Source organism: Oryctolagus cuniculus, chromosome 10, assembly GCF_964237555.1.
Source record: "Oryctolagus cuniculus chromosome 10, mOryCun1.1, whole genome shotgun sequence".
Taxonomy (NCBI): Eukaryota; Metazoa; Chordata; class Mammalia; order Lagomorpha; family Leporidae; genus Oryctolagus; species Oryctolagus cuniculus.
In genome coordinates this window covers 65,487,579-65,508,586 of record NC_091441.1, presented here as the reverse complement: position 1 = coordinate 65,508,586, position 21,008 = coordinate 65,487,579, and the positions used below count along the sequence as shown (strand labels likewise).

The following is a 21,008-nucleotide window of genomic DNA, read 5'->3' as shown; positions in this document are numbered from 1 at the left end:
AATTAGAAAATACAATTTACCAACTCAATGCTTTCCATTAAAAGGAATAAAAAATCAAAAATACCAGCCATTTTCTGCTTCTGCTTTCAACTACTCATAGGAAAGGTGTTGCTGACCCTGCTCCATGAGCCTTGATCCAGCCTCCCAGCCTCAGAGTTCTACCCTCCTCAGTCTCCCTTGGTCTCTTTTCCACCTTGCTCCTTGGTTATTGTTGTCTCTTCCTTGCCATTTCAAACCCTTCCCCCTACTAAGGTCTGGTTCCCTACCATGTTCTCCAAGAAGTCCTGCATCCCTTTGGGCAGAATTTACACACACACACACACACACACACACATTAAACACTTTTACTTTAAAGGGCTAGAAAGGTGGGGAGGGGGTGAGAGAGAAAAAGACAGAGAGAGGGAGAGGCTCACTCCTCTCCAGTGCCCTAAATAGCTGGGGCTGGGCCAGGCCCAAGCCAAGAGAAGGAGTTCCATCTGGGTCTCCAACGTGGGTGATAGGAACTCAATTACTTGAGCCATTATCTGCTGCCTCCTAGGGCATTAGCAGGAAGCTGGATCAGAAGCAGAGACAGGACTTGAACCCAGGCACTCAGATATGGGACGCGTGTGTCCCAAGAGGCAGCTTAACCCACTGTGGCACAATGCCCACCCTCCTTGGGCAGAATTACCATGCTTGTTAATACCATCACATTCTGACTTACATGCGTTGGAGTTAATAGTTTATATTAAAGGGCTGGCAGTGTAGCATAGCGGGTAAAGCTGTTGCTTGTGATGCTGGCATCCCATATGGGTGCCAGTTCATGTCCCAGCTGCTCCACTTCCAATCCCGCTTCCTGCTAATGGCCCGGGAAAAGCAGCAGAAGATGACCCAAGTGCTTGGGCCTCTGCTAACCTTTTGAGAGATCTGGAAGAAGCTTCAGGCTCCTGACTTTGGCCTGGGCCAGCCCTGGCTGTTGTTGCCATCTGGGGAGTGAAACAGCAGATGGAAGATCTTTCTCTGTTTCTGTCTCTCTCTCTCTGTAACTCTTTCAAATAAATAAATAAATCTTTAAAAATAGTTCATATTCAGTCTTTATCACCCTTTGATAGCCCTTGAAAAAAAATGAATTATAAAAACTTGCAGTGCTGGCATCCCAGGTGGACATCAGTTAGAGTCCCAACTGCTCCACTTCTGATCTAGCTCTCTGCTATGGCCTGGGAAAGATGTGGCACATGTCCCAAATCCTTGGGTCCCTACACCTGCGTGGGAGACCCAGAAGAAGCTCCTGGCTCCTGGCTTTGGATCAGCTCAGCTTCAGCCATTGCGGCCATCTGGGGAGTGAACCAGTGGATGGACAGTCTCTTTCTCTTTCTCTGCCTTTCAAATAAATAAATACATCTTAAAAAAAAAGTTAATGCAAGGCCCGGTGTTGTGGTGTAGTGGCTAAGCCTCGACTTGCAATGCTGGTATTCCGTTTCTGAACATCTGTTTGAGTCTCAGCCACTCCACTTCCTCTCCAGCTCACTGCCCAATGTGCTTGGAAAATCAGCGGATCATGTCCCAAGTACTTGGGCCCCTGCCACGAATGTGGGAGACCCGGATGGAGTTCCTGGCTGCAGGCTTCACCTGGCTGCTGTGGACAAACAAGGAGTGATCCAGTGGATGGAAGGACTCCGGCGGTTTGGTCTTTGTCTCTGTATCTCTCCCTCTCTGTCTCTGTTGCTCTGCCTTTCAAACAAATAGATTTAGTAAGCCTTCTGTAAAGGGGGGCAACCTTGCTCCTTCCATTGATTCCAGGTCTGGTGTCCTTTTCTGCACGAGGCACAGGCACTTGGAATCTTAATATACCTTCCTTGCATGTGAATTAGACAGTTAATTCTGATGTCTAGTGTTCATCCTGAACATTTTCCTCCCATTATTCTTTTAGTGACAAGTGAAAGGAATTCTAGGCCAGCATCTCTGAGGAAATGAGGTTCTTTGAGGCATCCATTTAGGAGGTTTCTGTGCATCCTCCACTATGATTGGAGAAAACGACTCTGGTTCTTACGTCTCTTAGCTTCACAGCATTTTCTCATCTGTTTTCAGAACTATTCAGAGCGACTCAACAATAATTTTCCTAAATGACCGTGAGCCCTCATTTGGATTTTTAATAAACAGTCACATTCTAATGAGGTCTTCATAAAACTGACTAAATATGTTTAGAAATCATTAGCGTAAATTACCGGCACGAACGTCTCCTTTGGGAGTCCTGCAGATTTGGTTATAAGACTTCTGGCAGATGGATTAGTGCAGTGCCACAGCCGAGTTTCCGAATTTCCACACAAACGGTGTAAATGGGAATGCCTGGGAAACAGGCGACTGGACCGGAAGCTAAATGTCCCTCAGGTGGGTTCATTAAAGAGAGAAAACAATCACAACACATCCCAGCGCCATTTAAATGCCAGGTGTGCAGCTGTCTGCAGGTGCCAGGAACACCGACTAGGGTCCCTTCCTGGAACACATGGGCTGAAAGGAACTGTGCGGTGGTGACAGGGAAGTCTCAGATAATGACAGGTCCTGGCAGGTGTACTGGGGACCCCGCTGCAGGGAAGTGCAGCGTCTGTGTCTTTTGCACCAGGTGCAGCGACAGGGAAGGCCTCCCAGTGGCTCGGATACCGGCAATTAAAGCCGCCTAATGCAGAGTGCTTCAGGGCAAAGTGGGGCGATGCAGGTCCCCAGCTCTCCCTTAATGAATCGGCAGCAAGTCTGTGTAAACAAACACGCATCCGCCTGGCTCATGCTTAATTCATGAAGGACACACCATGTGCGGTACACATGTTAAGTAGGTAGCTGTTGGCCTTTAAAGCCATGCCATTTTGATTTCTTGGGTGGGTGGTTGTGGTTGTTTTTAAGCATGGAGAATGGGGAAGTTGTTGCTAAACAAATGTGTAGGATTAACAATGGGAAACAGCCTGGAACAAGGGGAGTGCCTGCTCCCCTAGGGGGCATGACCTTCTGTCAAAACTCCCCAATCATGCCAGGCATTCGAGGACAGATGTCATTACTAATTGCAGACACACCAGTGCAGGGGGCAGACGGCAATGAGGGGAGGCCCCTTCAAAGCACGCCCACATCCCTGCAAACCTGGTCAGGATTTGGAAGAATTTTCTTAAAAATAAGCCTCCTAGACCAAAAGTGATTTTGAGTTATGGGAAGACCATGGACTTAGATTTATGGGTAACAAAGAAACCCAGGTACCAGCTCACTGATTCAGCTGCATTGTATTGGCTGGAGCTTCTGTGGTTGTCTGTCAGAAGAGACAGCTGCCCCCCCTAAACATCAACCATGAGCACCCTGCTTTCGTAAAAGAAGGTGGGAAAATGAAAAATGGGTAATTATATTCACCACTGCAGGTGTTGGGTTTGTTGGCGGAAGGGTAAATATTATAATAAATACCTGTTTGAGTTCTCAGAATTGGAGGAAATGTTCCAAACATACAGAAACCCATATAACCTTTAAACATGCAGCAGGTTGTTATAGACTGAATACCTGTTTACCCTCAAAATTCATAGGCTTCAGGCTGAAGCTCTAACCCCCAAGAGTGAGGATAATCTGAGATCAGGCTTCTGTAGAACTAATTCAGGTTGAATGAGGTCAGAAAGACAGGGCCCTGGTCCACCAGGTTTAGTGTCCTTTTAAGAAGACACACCAGGGGCTTGTTTCTCCACGCCCTGTGAGGTCACAGTGAGAAGGCGGCCGCCTCAAAGCCAGGAAGGGAGCCCTCCCTGCAGCTGAATCCTGCTGCACTTGACCTGGACTTCCCAGCCTCCACAACCGCGAGAAAGCAAACGTGTGTTGTTTCGGGCTCCCAGCTTGTGGCAGCCCAAGCATCAGATACACAGCCACTACTGCATCCCACTTCTCAGAGAGAGGTCGGTGGCAGGGGAGCCTCAGCCCCCTCCTTTAGGCCTGCAGCACCAGGCCCTGGGCCAGCTCAGATGTGATCCCCCTGAGCTCTGGGCAGAGACAAAATGTAAAGAAATGGTTTCTATAACTTTAGTACATAAAATATTGCTAAGATTTTATGCGTTACACAATGTCCTGTAGGATATCTCCCCTGCACTCTTATCAGTTGACTTGGTACAGTCTTTATTGTACAGAAAAATTTACATTTTGATATAGCCAAATTTTCTGATACTGTTCTTACAATGTGTAGTGATTTGGGTTTCTTGAAACATCCTTAAAAGAACAAAGGTCATAAACATTTGCTCCCATACTTTCCTCTAAAAGTTTGATTATGCAAGCATTTAGGTCTTTATTTGTAGCCATTCCTGGGTGTTTCATGAAGAAGGGAGGCTTTGATGTGCATGGACAAGCACACTCCCAAGTTCACATCACTGGGGCTTTCTCTACTAAGGACACAGCTTCTTATTTAGGTGTCAGATCAACAACTGGGCTCTCACAAATATGGCTACCTTAGGAGACAGCAAGGTCTGTGCACAGAAAAGACCTGAGCTCCCTGCCTGTTGGTAGCGGAGAGGCAGGTATATATGTGTGTTGTCTTTAATAAAGTATAGAATAATAATAATGAACATAAAACACAACTGGGCTGTTTCAAACAACTGCTCCTAAAATTTGAGGCACCTGCAATTTTCCTTTTTCTTATATTCTTTGTCTGGTTCAGATATGAAGGTTATATTGGTTTTTAAAATAAAGTGGGGGAACAGTCTTTCTTTTTCTGTTCTTTCATGAGAGTTTTTATAAGAGGTCTAAAATTTAGTTTTTACAGTCATAGGTACTCATGCAATTTGTACGAAGTCAACTATCCATTCCTTGAATATTAGTATCTTTAGGTAGTGTTTGGTTCTGGTGTATTTTCGTGAGGCAATTTGTTGGATCACAATTCAATTTTTAAATAATGACTATTTTTTCAGAATTTGTTTCTTTTTGAGTCATGTTTGGATGATCTTTTTTTCAATAAACTCACATAATGCATCAAATTTATTGTTATTACTACTATTCTGGGTGATAGGAAATCTCTATCCTTTCCTAATACTGGATATATGTGGTTTTCCTGATTCTATTTCTGATCTATTTCCCTAGCTTTTTCACAAGGGTGGTTTTTTCCTTTGTTGATCTTTATTCTTGTTTCTTTGCTTTTTATTTAATACATGTGTATTTATTATTTCCCTTTTTCTTTCTTTGCTTTTATTCCATTTTTCATCTACCTTCTTGAATTATATGCTTAGTCTTTCTTGAGAACATGCTTCCTTTTAAGTTCAATTTTATTTGCAGCCTACATGTTTACTGCAATTGTCTTTCAGTTCTGTGGGGACTGGTCCAGGACTCCTGAGGATATTAGGATTGGAGGAAGCTCGGGTCCCTTAAATACAACGGCGCAGTATTTGCACGGAACCTTTACACACGCTCCTGTATACTCTGACTGGTCTCTAGAATGGTATGTTATACACACTGCTTAGGGAATAATGACAAGAAAGAAAGGTTTGTACATGCTCCACTCCAGATAGAATGTTTTGCAAGTATTTTTGATCCAGGATTGGTCGAATCTGCAGATGAGGAACCCGTGGACGAAGAGATGACTGCATATGACCCTTCATGAGTCACAGTTCTGACCGATTTATATTAGGCGTTTTACTTTGCCCTATGAGTCACCAGATGTGCTTTTTTCACCCACATCCCGAGTCAAGTCAGCATCACTCCCTGTTTGGCTCCCAGGGCTGGCTGATGCCCTCTTCTCTCTCCCTACTGCCACCCCTCCCTGCTTTCCCCGAGTGCCTGCCCTTAAAGGGTTTGGTTTTGGGTGGCAGTGTCCGTTCAAACTCAGCCTTGCACAGCTCCAAGGCATCCTCTCCTATCCACAGTCAGCTTTAAAACCCACAATCCAGCTGGCACCATGGCTCACTAGGCTAATCCTCTGCCTGCAGCGCTGGCACCCCAGGTTCTAGTCCTGGTTGGGGCACCAGTTCTGTCCTGGTTGCTCCTCTTCCAGTCCAGCTCTCTGCTGTGGCCCAGGAGGGCAGTGGAGGATGGCCCAAGTGCTTGGGCCCTCCACCTGCATGGGAGACCAGGAGAAGCGCCGGGCTCCTGGCTTCGGATCAGCGCAGCACACCGGCTGTAGCGGCCATTCGGGGGGGTGAACCAATGGAAGGAAGACCTTTCTCTCTGTCTCTCTCTCTCACTGTTTAAACTCTGCCTGTCAAAAACAAAAAACAAAAAACAAAAAACAAAACAAAACCAAAACCCACAATCCAAGGTTGTGACTGCTGGGACTCCCCACTTTTCACCAGAATGGACACAGGCCACCCCTGCCCAGACTCCTGAAGGCAGTTTCAGGGTGCACGCTCTCCAGGAGGCCTGGTCCTCTCTATATTGCTGGTCTGCAGTAGCTTTCTCTGCTTTCTCAGGGCGAGGTTGACCATCTCTAATATATACGAGAGCACTTCAAAAAGTCCGTGGGAAAATGGCATTAGAAGATAAATTTTGGTACAGAACAATTTGAAGCCCATGCATAGTTGGTTTTTTGTTTGTTTGTTTGTTTTTGACAGGCAGAGTGGACAGTGAGAGAGAGAGACAGAGAGAAAGGTCTTCCTTTTCCATTGGTTCACCCTCCAATGGCCGCAACAGCCAGCGCGCTGCGGTTGGTGCACCGCGCTGATCGGAAGGCAGGAGCCAGGTGCTTATCCTGGTCTCCCATGGGGTGCAGGGCCCAAGGACTTGGGCCATCCTGCACTGCACTCCCGGGCCACAGCAGAGAGCTGGCCTGGAAGAGAGGCAACCGGGACAGACTCTGGCGCCCCAACTGGGACTAGAACCCGGTGTGCTGGCGCCGCAAGGCGGAAGATTAGCCTAGTGAGCTGCGGTGCCGGCGCACATGTTCCATGAACTTTGTGAAGACCTCTCATGGTTATGGATACAGACACTGTAGTATGCATGTTTCTCCAGTGTTTCTAGATGTTTCTAGAAGGGTTCTGAGGTTTTGCTAGAATTGTGTCTCCCACTTCCTGAGTATCCTCATTGCAACAGCACAGTAAAGACCTCCAGAGACCACTCCTGTATGGTTTCTGTCCCAATTTCTCCATTCTGGCTGCTCTCGAGGCTGTCTCTGCTGAGGCTAATTCTCACGATGTCAAGGAATAATGTACTCTTCTCCCGAGTTGAGCACAACCACGGAATGGAACCCACAAAAAGGCAACTGCACCCTGCATACTTCCTCATTTTTAAATTTCACCTTGAAAGAATCCTACAGCATACCACTACCGAGACCACAGCCATATAGAGTAGTTTTGTGGTTAAACAAAAAATAGCATAAATAGTTACTACAGAGAAATTCATGCAAGACCCTCCGAGAAGATCATGACTTCTACTGCACACGCTAGGAAACTGAAGTACATGCCAGTTCAACGTAAGCCAGAGAAGATGCTGGAATTCCAGTGCGAGAACCGAATGCAGTGCCTCACACTGGTGGTAGAGCCGATTTTCCGGAGTTAGGGGATGCAGCGCCCATTGAGTTCTGACACCCAACAACAAGCATTCATGCTTGGAGGCATTTTTGTGTGCTCAATATACCCAGATAACAACTGCTTTTAAATCTGAGTGCCTTTCCTGTCTGTTGCTATCGCAACAAATGAAAGCAGTTCCAGCTATGTTTACTGATAATTTATAAGCAAGTGCAGCGAGCAATAGGAGGGGCTGGAGTAGTGAGTGTGCTTTGGAGTCCACATAATACTTCAAAAGCCTGGCTCGTGCCTCACTTTTTGCTCCCAACTACGCACGACACAGAAGGGCCATTTGTGGTGGACGGCCCACTTACCCTTCCCACCTCCACGAGGTTGGTCACCATGATTATGCTTGCAGTGTTTTCATGCCACACCATCCTCCAGAAGTCATAGATGGTCTCCTGCATTGGCCCTGCAGCAACACAGAACAGAGACTTTGGTTTTCACTTTGTCAGTTTCAGCTGGGACACTCCTGGGCTTGCAGATTAATCTCTTACTTCCCACATGCAGCCCCCTCACTTTTACGGATGGACAGGGCACCCTGGTGCAGATGCAGAAAAAGGTGCACCTATTCGAACTCCCACATTTTCCATTCATGGCTGGATCTTCTCATGTCATCCAATGTTATCTGCATTTGTGCTCCTTCTACCCTTCTTCAACTACTACCGTGAAAGAAAGTTATTTCTCCATCATTCAGCTATTTATCTCCATAATACTCAAGAGTGAGATTTTAAAAAATGGATAGCATTACTCTTTGCTAACAATTGGCAGATATCCCAGGGAAGTGGTAGATAGAATGAAATGAGCCTCTATAGGAAAAATGGCCTTTTCTTGTTTCTAATATTTTTCTTATTCTTTGCCATCTGTCAAATTAATCCATTTTTTTTTCTGCCTGACTTTCTAAACTGAGAGAGAAGTTTTAAGCAGTGTACTTCTTCTCACTGAACATAAAAATTCCTGGCAGAACATGACTGGGCGTCAACTTCCTTAGCTCTTGGGATCTGAGTAAAATATCTCTTTCCTATGGCATGGGAGATAAAAGGGGGAAAATACATATTACCAAATGCTGGCGCTACTGGTATCGAATTTATTTTAATTCAGATTTAAAAAACAAACCTAAGCTGTATTTAATGCACATGTATACTTAGGGATATAAATGTAGCAGTTGAAAATATTTATTTACTTAAGAATATTTCTTTACTTTACAGGCAGAGGGATTGGCATTTGTGGCACAGTGAGTTAAACTTCTGCCTGTGACACCACCAGCATTCCATACGGAGCACCAATTCCAGTCCTAGTTGCTCCACTTTCATCCAGTTCCCTGCTAATGCTGCTGGGAACACAGCAGAGCATGGCCTAAGCACTTGTGCCCCTGCCATTCATGCAGATGAAGTTCCTGGCTTCTGGCTTCAGCCTGGCCTAGCCCTGGCTGTTGCAAACCAGTGGATGGAAGATCTCTCTCTTTCTCTCTCTCTCTCGGTGTCTCTCTTCTCCCTGTCATTCTGCCTTTCAAATAACTAAAAAGCTAGCCTTAAAAAAAGAGAGAAAAGAAAGAGTGACAGAGAGAGACAGCACAAAACAGAGATCTTCCATCTACTGGTTCACTCCCCAACTGGGCCAGGCTGAAGCCAGCAGCAAGGAACTCCATCCAGGTCTCCCATGTGGGTGGCAGGGGTCCAAGCACTTGGGCCATCTTCCACTGCTTTTCCAGGTACATTAGCAGGGTGTTGGATTAGAAGCAAAGCAGCTGAGGCTCAAACCAGCTCTGATAGGGATGCTGGCATTGGAAGCTGTGGCTTACTCTGTTGCACCCCAATACAGGCCCCAGGATAAATCTTAGAAGACAAGTAGAAAAGCAAGGGAGTGAGTAAAACATATCTCCATCAAAAGTATAGGGAATCACATGATATATGCAGCATCACCCATGTTTAGGCAGGTTCAGGACCAGAACCCTATTTCACTGTAGCTTTTTGACATTTCAGATGCCTAGATTTGGAACTCAAATATTTTAGATAATAAGTTTGCTTATTGTCAAATAATTCGCTTCAGCCTTTGACCTGGCTTTGTGATTTGGGACAGATAACTTAGCCCCTGTCAGTTCCAGTGTCTTCTGCATCTGTACACTGATGGCAGTGACACCTCTCAAGGCTATCTGAGGCTTCTTGGACTTGAAGTACACACAGGCAGTGTGCAAACAACAAAGCCACAGAAGTAACATAGGAGCTTTTGAATATTTTTATGAGCAGTCTCCCCTCTGCTGAGGACTGCACCCTGAGCGTTAATGGCATGACCTGGGAGTCCTCTCTGTCAGTCCCCTCATTCCTCCTTCTCCTTCCTCTTGTCCAGGCCGCCTACCATTCCTCCCGTGACAAACTTCTCTCTCTTCTTCTGTGCTGCTAAGATCACACTCTTATCCTCCTGTTAAAAGCCTCCCTGGTTTCCTGATGTCTCTGTGTCTCATCCCTTTGGGGCCAGGACCACACAAACCCCCTCCTGCGAAGCTCCACCAGCCCTCCTGACCGGTGTCCCCTGGTATGTGCGTGCCATTCTCCTGATGTTGAGGCCGAAGATTTCAGTGACTTTAATCCAAGGTTACAGAGGGGACAAATAAACATCAGATTCCATCAATCACCACATTTCCAGCTTGCCCAGAGGCACAGGCATTGTGTACTTAACAGCTTGTTACTTATTCACAAGGAAGAAAAAAATGCACAGAGCCCATCTTTGTGCAAATATCATCTTGTCAATGTGACCCCTGGAACAGGGGTGACCTTCACAGAACAGAGTTCTGGTGACAATGGCTGTGGTATGTATATCCCAGCATCCTGCATGGTGTGTCTGCAGAAAGTAGGGCCTCTCTGTCAGTGCCCAAGAGGCGTCTTCCTGGACACATTCCGGGCTAGGACCCCTCCTGTGCACTTCCAGAATACTCCTCATTTACCCTTCCCCAGCACTGGACACCCTGCGAACACTTAGTTCAATTCTCCCTGCTGGGGAAAAGGACCCTCTTGGTTTACTGCTATTTCCTCAGTGCCTCAGGGAATGCCTGGCACGCAACTGGAGCTCAGTGAATTCACTGAATGAATAAGTCCGTGCTTGTGTATAAATCACATTATTGCTAAAATATTATAGTAAGCATATACTAAGTATTAAATAATGTTAACATGAAATGTCCTTTTCTTGACTTGCATTTCTAAAGTTATCTGGAGAAGCTTGGAAACGCAGTGCCTTTACTTGATTTCCATTGCTGGACAGGGGTGGTTTTTGGAAGGGTTTCAGAATGAGTGTGATGACCACTCAGTCTTCAGGAACCACCTGGAAGCCTTGAACTTGAACTGCTCTTCCCTCTGCATAGCAGATCGTCCCAGGTTTCCTTGCCCCACGGCTCTGCTTCCAGACTCAGCTCAGTCCACTGCTTGGGGTAACTGCATGCAATCCTAGCTTCCCAGTAACTGTTCTCTCTGGAAGGCAGTGGCTCTCAACTCTGCCCATGATTTACTGTGGGACTCCAAAAGAAATCCTGATGTTGGGGCAGGCATTTGGCCTGTAAATGTCTGGCTGGGATGACCATATCCTATATGGAGAGCCTGGGTTCAAGTCCCAGCTCTGCTCCTGATTCCAGCTTCCTGCTAATGTGCACTCTGAGAAGCAGCAGTGGTGGTTCAAGTAACTGGGTTCCTGCTTGCCATGTGGGAGACCCAGATGGAGTTCCTGGCTCAGTCTTGGCTGTTACTGAGAAACTGGGGAGTGAACCAGTAGATAGGATTGATCTATGTATGTATGTATCTATCTATCTATCTATCTACCTCTGCCTCTCAAATGATGAAAAAAATATTTTTAAATTCTGATACCCTAATCCAAGAGACCCTGATTTAATGGCTCTCAATCTATATAGCATTGAGGGTATTATTTCCAACTTCCAATCTAATGATCGGTGATCTATCTTCTAGGGAGTTGCCAATGGGAAATACCAAAGATTGGCTTGATTGAATAAGCTGATTAGTCTGGTACTGTGTAGGAGCTTTGTGAATCAAGCAATTCCACTGCTCTCTGATCGAGAAGGAACATCATTTCTAAGATGTCACCAAGGAACCTGGTTGTACCATCTCACTGGTTGTGGCTGGCAGTTAAGGTGGCATGGGTTCTTTAATGTTTACACAACCTATCTTTTAATTACACTGTTTATAAGCATTAGTGGTGTCCTTGGATGATAAAATAAACAAAAATACTTCAAAAAGTTTTTAAGAAAATGGAAATAAAAGGTAAATTTATTCTGATGCGAATTTTTTTTCTTTCAAAGTCAGAGTTATAGAGAGAGCAGGAGAGACAGAGAGAGACAGATCTTCCATGTGCTGGTTCACTCCACAGATGGTTGCTAAGGTCAGAGCTGGGCCAATTGAAGCCAAGAGCCAGGAGCTTCATCTGAGTCTCTCTCATGGGTGGCAGGGGCCCAAACACTTGGGCCATCTTCCACTGCTTTTCTCAGGCTAGCAGGGGGCAATGCAAAAATTTTTTGAAATCCATGCCTACAGCAGTCTTCAAAAAGTTCGCATAAAAAACTAGGCTTGGGTTTCCAGAAATTTTTTGCACCAAAATAAACTCCATGAAACTTTAAAAGTCTCCTTGGTTTGGCATTTATTTTATTACCCATTGACTGGACTTAAAAATAGTATTACAATAGAAAAATGAACTAGGTGAGGATCTTCCCAGTACTAAAACTGGGTACAGGTATCCAGAAGAAATGGAAGAATTTGGTGCTAAAATCTAAAAATGAAATTGAACACAAAGATTATTCTAAATTGATGTCAGAAAGAAAATAGAAAATGGAGGCAACGGGCACCTCTCTCCTCAGGTTGGGGTTTCTGCCCTGTTCTTTCTTGCCTCTGTTCAGCTTTGTGTGGGGCACAGTGCATTGTCAGCACTTCACAGAGTCTGATTTGTGTCCTCTCCGTGGCCTGGAACCTCTGCAGGCTCCACAGTAAAATGGCTCAGAGGTGGGTGCTAGATATTCATGGCTGGTGATTCAAGGGACTTCTCCAAATGCTCACACAAATTCTCCTTTTTGAGCCAGGGGAGGGCAGTGACAAATGGGGAAAAAACATTGAAATTTAAGGTTTAAAAATTTTTAAATTTATTAGGCCAGAGCCGTGGCTCACTAGGCTAATCCTCCGCCTGTGGCGCCGGTACTCTGGGATCTAGTCCCAGTTGGGGCACCGGTTCTGTCCTGGTTGCCCCTCTTCCAGTCCAGCTCTCTGCTGTGGCCCGGGAGGGCAGCAGAGGATAGCCCAGGTGCTTGGGCCCCTGCACCCACATGGGAGACCAGGAGGAAGTGCCTGGCTCCTGGCTTCGGATTGGTGCAGCGTGCTAGCTGTAGCAGCCATTTGGAGGATGAACCAACGGAAGGAAGACCTTTCTCTCTGTCTCTCTCTCTAACTCTGCCTGTAAAAAAAAAATTAAAATTTATTTATGTGATATATAGAGAGAGAAGATGAGAGAGAGAAAGATGTGTAAATACCCTCATTCTCTGGTTCATGCCCCAGATACCTGCATGGCAGGGTGAACCAGGCTGAAGCCAGGAGGTAGGAATTCAACCCAGGTATCCCTCGTGGGTGACAGGGACCCAATTACTTGAGATATCACTGTTGCTTCTCAAGGTTCATATTAGCTGGAAGCAGGAGCCAGAATCAGGAGTTGAAGCCAAATACTTCAATATGGGATGCAAGCAACCTAGCCTGCATCTTAATCGCTAGCCAAACATCTGTGCCCAAATTTAAGAATTTTAATGCAGTTTCTCAATTCAATTTTTTCTTTTCTCTTGGGCATTTTCAAATTATTTCATAAGATCTGAGTATATTATTGCTCAGAGATACATGGAGACTTGAAAAAGTATGTGAAAAATGGAATTAAGAAGTAAGTTTATTTGGATATAAAATTTTGAAATCCATGCATAGTTCTTTCATAGTAGACACTTCCACAAACTTTTGGAAGAGCCCTTGTAGGCATGAATTTCCAATGTTTTTGCACCAAAAACCCTCATCTTTGGATTCCATTTTCTATGAGCTTTGAAAGGATCCTTGTACATGTTTCTGACAAAATCCAAAAGCGCAGTGGAGACCATGGAAGGGTAGACTTGACTGTCACCGAGAGCCACTCAGCGTGATGTCAGCAGCTCTTGGTGGGGTCTGAGTGACCGTGGCCATCATGCGTCAATGTCACAAGGTGCCTGTTACCGAGATGCCATGGCCCGGCAGGGCTGATGCACAGGGAGGCACACCACAGGAGGTTAGCACTTGTCTGCCCTCAACCTGCACATCCCAAGGTCACTGGGGATTGCTCAGAGAGTGGACACACAACTCATTCCTGACACCAGGAAGCTACGGCAGGAGGCAAAGGACTCTGAGAGACCTCCCTGTCTCAGGGACTGAATGGTGCCACTCAGGGCCAAGTGTTTGACTTGCGTGGTTTCTGGCTGGTGGGAGCCTCTGCCATTGCTGTGGCGGTGCACTTACAGATGTTTGCATGACAGGCAAGGAAGTCACTCTTGGCAGTGGTCCCCCAGTGGGACTACAGTGCTTAAAAGGTGAGATCTAGACATTTCAGTAATATCAGGCCAGTAACACAGGCCATTCCTTCAGACACAGACCTCTGCTGAGAAGGAAATGTGCACCAAGCCCCAGAGGAACAGCAACATCAGGGCAGAAGGAACTAGAGTATAATAAAACAATTTAAATGCAATGAACAGCCTAAGTGAAAGATGTTCAAGGATGGCTCTATTGTGTGAGATGAGTTCCCCAGTTCATAGAAAGCGAGAGAGATTACAAATTATAATTTCAAACCTTGATGGATGACTTGTACCTCTTCTTTTCACATTTGAGTTTCTATACAGTTTATTTTCTGTGCTAACTAGAGTTGCTGAGAAGTCAAGGTCCTTTAAGCTCACAGCGGCGTATTCAAGTTTTTTTTTTGAAGTGAAGAAAGACAGCACAAATACAAACTGGTATTCTGCCATAAACAGAATAATACCCAACATGCTTTCAGCATTTCCTATTTTCCTGTTTGAGATCTTTTATATCATTTCATTAAGTTTAAAACTCGGTATCTTATGAAATAGGAACTCTCGTTCTCCCCCCGTTGACTGAAAAGAGACAGAGACACAGAGCAGTCAGGAAACTTGTTCAAGGCCACCATGGCCTCTGGACCGAGGAGCTGAGCTGTGGACCTGGTGATCTGAATCCATTCCATCACACTGCTGCCCAGGTTGTGTCAAAAACAACTCAAAAGAGTTCTACCAGACAGGTGTGTATCCTGTAGGCAACACAATCCAGCGAGAATAAAAGAGAAGAAAACCCACATCAACTCTGCCGGGTTCCTACCCTCCTTTAATACCTCCTGGGGCCCCTGCTGTGAAATAAAATTCAACTTCAGGGGCAGAGTCTGCCTCACATTTTTCTGCAAACTCAGCCAGGGAGTACATCCCTGGTCCTGTTTTATTCACCTCCATTTCCATTCCTCCTCTACATGCCCCAGCCACCCTAACAGCTCCCCGGAATTACCAAGGTAACGCCCATGCCAAATCCACATGGGGCTGGATGCTCCCTCCCATTGGCTCCTCCCCCGCCCCGGCAGAGCACACCCCTCAAAAACCTAAACCCAATCATGTCATTTTTCAGCTTTAAATCCTCCCAGGGGTTTCCACTGTCATTCTCTAGAGACAAACGCTGCCTGCACAGCTGGAGCCTGGGCCGTACCTTGGTTTCTTTTTATTTATTTATTTACTTACTTATTTACTTATTTATTTATTTTGACAGGCAGAGTGGACAGTGGAGAGAGAGAGAGAGAGAGACAGAGAGAAAGGTCTTCCTTTTGCCGTTGGTTCACCCTCCAATGGCCACCGTGGCCGGTGCGCTGCGGCCGGCGCATAGCGCTGATCCAAAGCCAGGAGCCAGATGCTTCTCCTGGTCTCCTATGCAGGTGGAGGGCCCAAGCACTTGGGCCATCCTCCACTGCATTCCTGGGCCACAGAAGAGAGCTGGCCTGGAAGAGGGGCAACCGGGACAGAATCCGGCGCCCCGACTGGGACTAGAACCTGGTGTGCCGGCACCACAGGCAGAGGATTAGCCTATTGAGCCACGTCGCCGGCCTATACCTTGGTTTCCACCACCTCACGTGCTGGCTCCCCCCTCCTTGCCCACACCTCGTGGATCCTGCCCCTGGCCTCTGTATCGCCCCCTCGTGCCAGTGCATCAGTTAAACCTGCAGGTCCCACTGGTCTCACTGTTAATAGTCTGTAAGCCACTTCTGCAGGCCACTTTTCCAAGACTCACGTGGAAGCTCCCTGTGTCTTCATGACATTTAAAGTTAGCTGTGCTGCCAGTGTTTTTAATGCATGTTCTCCTTGGAAGGCTGTGAACGTGGCCTTGTACCTGGCTGGCTTTGTTTACTTATACCCCCCTGCCAGGCCCCAGCAGTAAAGAAACAAGCCCTGCATGCAACCCTTTAACCATCAGCCTAGTGTTAAATGCTGGCATTGTGCTCCAGATGCCATGATGTACAGAACGGGCTGCACCAGCGAACAGTATAAATACAGAGTGGGGTGGGGATCACAAACAGTTCACGGAACATGGGATGAAAAGAACAGGGTGCAAAAACAATTCAAAATACGTGAACACTTTCTCCGTAACCTACATTTCCTATGAACTTTTTGAAGGCCGCTGGCATAGTCCCTATTTTCCAGAAGGTTGTCTTTCTCTAAGGTAGAAACAAGGCAACCTATTAACACTTGCATATCAAGTGCAATAAGGCAAAAGTCCCGAGACATCTATATGCATAACCCTGTGAATACACGAGGACTTTCAAAAGGGCCAGAAAGGTCTTTAAGCATTCATTTCCAGATATTTGACATCTACAGGACTCTGCTAAAATTCTTCTCCCTGAGCAGGAGCCTCCAAGCACAACAGTCTTTCTTGTACTTGACAAGACCTTTAGCCATCTCAACTACCACTCTGGGCACTGGCCAGATGTAAAGACCTAACAGGTGTGACGAAGGGATGGGCTGCAACTCTGACTGCAAACTCACCAGGCATCCTGCTTTTCTTGTCTGAAACACACCTTTCAACGACAGTAGCTAGGTGACAATTCAGTGAGGGCAGCATGTGGAACCTGGGAGCAGGAAGGTCAGAGCTATCAGGGCAGGGTGACAAGCCCCAGGCTGGCTTCTCGCTGACACAGCCAGGATGGGACCCAAGGCTTGCAGAGACTGGGCTCGGGGGGCTTTCAGGCCTGGACCAGGTTGGCTCAAGAACTGCTGGGGTGGTAAGATGGGCTTGTATCCAACCAGGGAAGAACAGGGCTGCCCTTTTTGGAGGATGGTTTTGAAACCAAGAGGGATCCTTGGTCACTGTGAAGGCAATCAGAGCTGGGAGGAGAGCTGGAAAGTAAGAGGCACCCAGGGCAAAGATGGTGAACAATTAAATGAGGCCGAATTATGGCCAGCCCCATGGGCAGGTGCTGCAAACTGTGTTGTGTGTACACTGTCTCATTTATGTAACACCACAACAGTACGAGCCAGGAGCAAGACTCCAAGTTACCTGAGAAAAGGGCTTGGGAGACTAAGTGACTTTGGTGAATCTGCATGGCAAGTGGCACAGGTGGGAATTCAACTCCGGCCAATCCAGTTATGATCTTCTTATCAGAGTGCACCAAGTAGCTTGAGACCATGAGGCCTGTGCACATCAGGTGTGTGACAGGGTTGCTGTGCCTTGGGAGCTGAAGGAGGGAGTGTGCAAGGGGGTACCTAGCACGGGGCAGAAGCACAGAGGGAAGGGGGGCAGCCCAAAGGCAATGTAGCTGCCATAAGGCGAGGTCCTGACTTTGCACTCTGGCCTGCGCTAGACTTCGGTAGGTCTCTGGGCCCCAGTTTACCTCATCAGAACTACAGACGTGGAAGGGACAATGTGAATGTGGGAAAAGATGAGCCTGAGAGTTATGCATTAACTTTAAATCTTTTGCTACATACATAAAAGTAGCTCCCAAGTTTTGATCCCTGTTGCTACTGCTGCTGCTGGCGATCATCTATAATAAGTATTTTAAAGTCAGTTATTCAGTATTCGGAGAATTAGATGTCCCTTCCGTGGTTTCTGAGTACGTTTTTATTACCCAACTTTATGTGATTTTTCAGTAAGATTCTTCCACAACACTTATGTCTATAATTTCACATTTAGTAGCTTTTCATTTTTGCAGAAGTGAAATGTACAAGGTAAAATATGCCACTGCGCTTTACTTGATTTGCCTTCTGTGTCACGAAAATGGTAATGGTGACATGGAAAACAGTTGGCTTCCACATTAATAATCTTTAATATCACTTATCTGAGAGATGCATTTGCTCTCCCCTGAGGCTACTTAGGTCACAACTGCAGAATTTTTATGAGTAATTTTTGGGTTTTGCCTGCAGTAAAGGGAAAGCAAAGTTGGGATAGTGGGGCATATAGGACAGGAGTTGCTCATTTTCTTGGACTGTGAAGAATATCCTAAGAAAATGATCACTGAGAAGAAAAAATAAAACTCAACTAACAAGAATTAGAAGCAAACATCATACCAAGAGTTGTTCTAAAATGGGGAAAACTTGGGGATGTTTTATTTAACATAAATTCTTTTTTTTTTTTTTTTGACAGGCAGAGTGGACAGTGAGAGAGACAGAGAAAGGTCTTCCTTTACCGTTGGTTCACCCTCCAATGGCCGCTACGGCCGGTGCGCTGCGGCCAGCGCACCACGCTGATCCAAAGCTAGGAGCCAGGTGCTTCTCCTGGTCTCCCATGGGGGTACAGGGCCCAAGAACTTGGGCCATCCTCCACTGCACAGCAGAGAGCTGGCCTGGAAGAGGGGCAACCGGGACAGAATCCGGCGCCCCGACTGGGACTAGAACCCAGTGTGCCGGCGCCGCAAGGCGGAGGATTAGCCTATTGAGCCACGGCACTGGCCTATTTAACATAAATTCAAAACTGTAACTGGCAGCTTGTCACAACAGCATTATCTAAGGATCGCTCTTATGCCAAACACTCTTTATGGCTAGAATTACAGGGTTAAAAGTGTTCCCCAGTCCATTGGAATTTTAATTTAGTGACAGTAGAGGAAAAGGAAATAGACATTGGAGCTATAATAAAACACGCCTTTTTGAAGTAGTGTCAAAAGCAATGACTTAAATAATGACGTTAAATAGTGTTTCGGTTAATAAATTTCAGTGGTTCACATGCGGTGAGAAATCCCTTTTTCTTGCACTGGAGTGTGTCTTCCTCTACGTGAGCCTTTGCCTTTTACGTGGCTCGCTCTGCTCAGCAGGTGCCTGCGGTATCCCCCATTTCTTCTAAATTGACATGCAGGTGTGTACTCTTCTGACCCCTAAAATTAGATGCACATTTTCTGCCGAGTCCCTGGTTAACCTTTCCTGTGGGACACAGAACCCACATGTGGATGTTTGTGCCTCACTCGGATCATTCTCCTTTCAGTCTGAAAAAAGTGTGCCAGCATGGAACTGTGCAAACATTTGTGGCTTTCTTTACATGATCTGCTTGATGGAATGCTTGCTTGTTGGCTTATTTCTAGAATATATAAAATTTCGAATGGGCACCAAGAGGTTATGTCAGGTTAATTAGGAGAAAATTGATAGAAACCACACAGTAGTAGACAGGCTGCAGGTAAACACTACAAACTTGAGAAACCTCTGCCTGTACTACTGATTGTCATCTTCAACTGTTCCTTTTTTTTTTTTTTGGTTAATAACCTTTCATTTTATTGATTTATTCAATCAAAGGTAATTGTGAAACATCTAAACACAAAAAGGTAAACAATTTCATGGTAGTTGATATTTAGTATGTCTTTACAAAGATACATTTAATCAATAGTCATTTTTTTCCTTAGGAATATAAGGAACTTAGTACATTTTAATTTTAATCTTTCAAATTTTCAAGTTATTATTGCTTATGAATGAGTTTATGCCACTTGGATTAGTCATTTTTTAATTCATTTTTTCCTGTTGTATGTTCTTACACACCTTGCTAGTTTTTATTTTGGTTTTCCTGAATTTATCTTTACTAAAGTTTGTGCATTTCCATAGGGTGGGAAGGATCTCTATGCTCCTAAATCTGTGTATATGGAATCTGTTCAGTTTATATAAACAAAAATTATTAAAAAATAGACAAAAGAAAAGACATACATACAAAGAGAGAAATAAGCTTCAAACACAATTGTTCATAGGTCTGTGTTATCTGGAAGGAGGAGGAAGATCCAAGACTGTAATATTCTCTATTTACTAATGAAGGAGCATTTCAACTATGGGAATAGGCTAGGCTATACTAAGATTTGACCAAATAAACTCCTTAATAATTGCAGGAAAAAAAAAAGAGTAAATTGAAAACAAAATGACTCAAGCATTCAGAGTACTTTCTGTTTCAATCCAGAACTCCAAGATCTTTAAACAAACAATCAAAATGAAGGAAAACAGTGGCTTTGACATCTAGGCTTGTAATATTTCTTAAGAAGTTTTGTTTTTGGGGCTGGTGCTGTGGCACAGCAGGTTAATGCCCTGGCTTGGCTGCTCCTCTTCCGATCCAGCTCTCTGCTAATGGCCTGGGAAAGCAGTGGAAGATGGCCCAAGTCCTTGGGCCCTTGCATCTGCATGGGAGACCCGAAAGAAGCTCCTGGCTCTTGGCTCCGGCCATTGTGGCCGTCTGGGGAGTGAACCAGTAGATGTCTCTCTGCCTCTCTGCCTCTCCTCTCTGTGTAACTCTGACTTTCAAATAAATAAATAAATCTTTAAAAAAAGTTTTGTTTTTTGTTAAAATTAAGTTAACAAAAAGCATATAAACTATACAAGATCAACCTTCAACTCTTAAAATTATTTCTGAAACACACACACATATAATATATACTCCTAACCATTAAGAGTGTATGTGTTAATAAACTCTCCACAAAAATTTAAAAATCAGTAGTCACATAAAAGATAACTTTGGCTGTCTCATAACACATATGCCACACAATGATTTAAATCACAAGGAAAACTAATTCTTATCATGTATTCTGCAACATGAAGCTGATCTCAGAAGCAGCCTGAAGGAACCCAGCCAGCCTCTCTGTTTCCTGCCTCCTTGGTCTAGAGCATGACTGTCATTTTCAGGTGGTGTCTGGTCAACCTCTGGCTAAGCAGAAAACCTGCTTAGTCTGCTTAGCCAGTCCCACCCAACAGGCCTGGTGCAGAAGCCAGCCAAGCGCACACACCTTTACCTTCAGCTGCCTTGTATTTCCTCTAATACTCCTGGGGCAGTATTCTCTTTGGCAGAAGATCACGGCTCAGCCTTATTTTGTTCTCCAGTGGTTTCTCAGCCTTCCCCAAATACTCTCTGAAACATCCCTGTGTAATTCCTGTTTTCAGGTTGATTTGGATTAAGAAGAGGCAAGTCTGGTCTTTGGAATGAAGCTATGGTCTGAATTTAAATGTGTATGGGGGAAGCCCTTGTAAGCCCAAGGCAGGGAGCTGAC

The 21,008-nt window shown here is 45.4% G+C and overlaps 1 protein-coding gene across 5 annotated transcripts in view; it reads right to left on the bottom strand.

Moving 5' to 3' along the window:
- The window catches only part of PTPRM (protein tyrosine phosphatase receptor type M), an 869,082-nt gene that overhangs the window by 57,753 nt on the left and 790,321 nt on the right, over positions 1-21,008 (bottom strand). For all 5 annotated transcript variants that reach the window (XM_008261054.4, XM_008261055.4, XM_051852140.2 and 2 more), the window contains one exon: positions 7,793-7,890. In XM_008261054.4, coding sequence (XP_008259276.1) covers positions 7,793-7,890 — 98 coding nt within the window. The remainder of the gene's footprint in view (positions 1-7,792; positions 7,891-21,008) is intronic.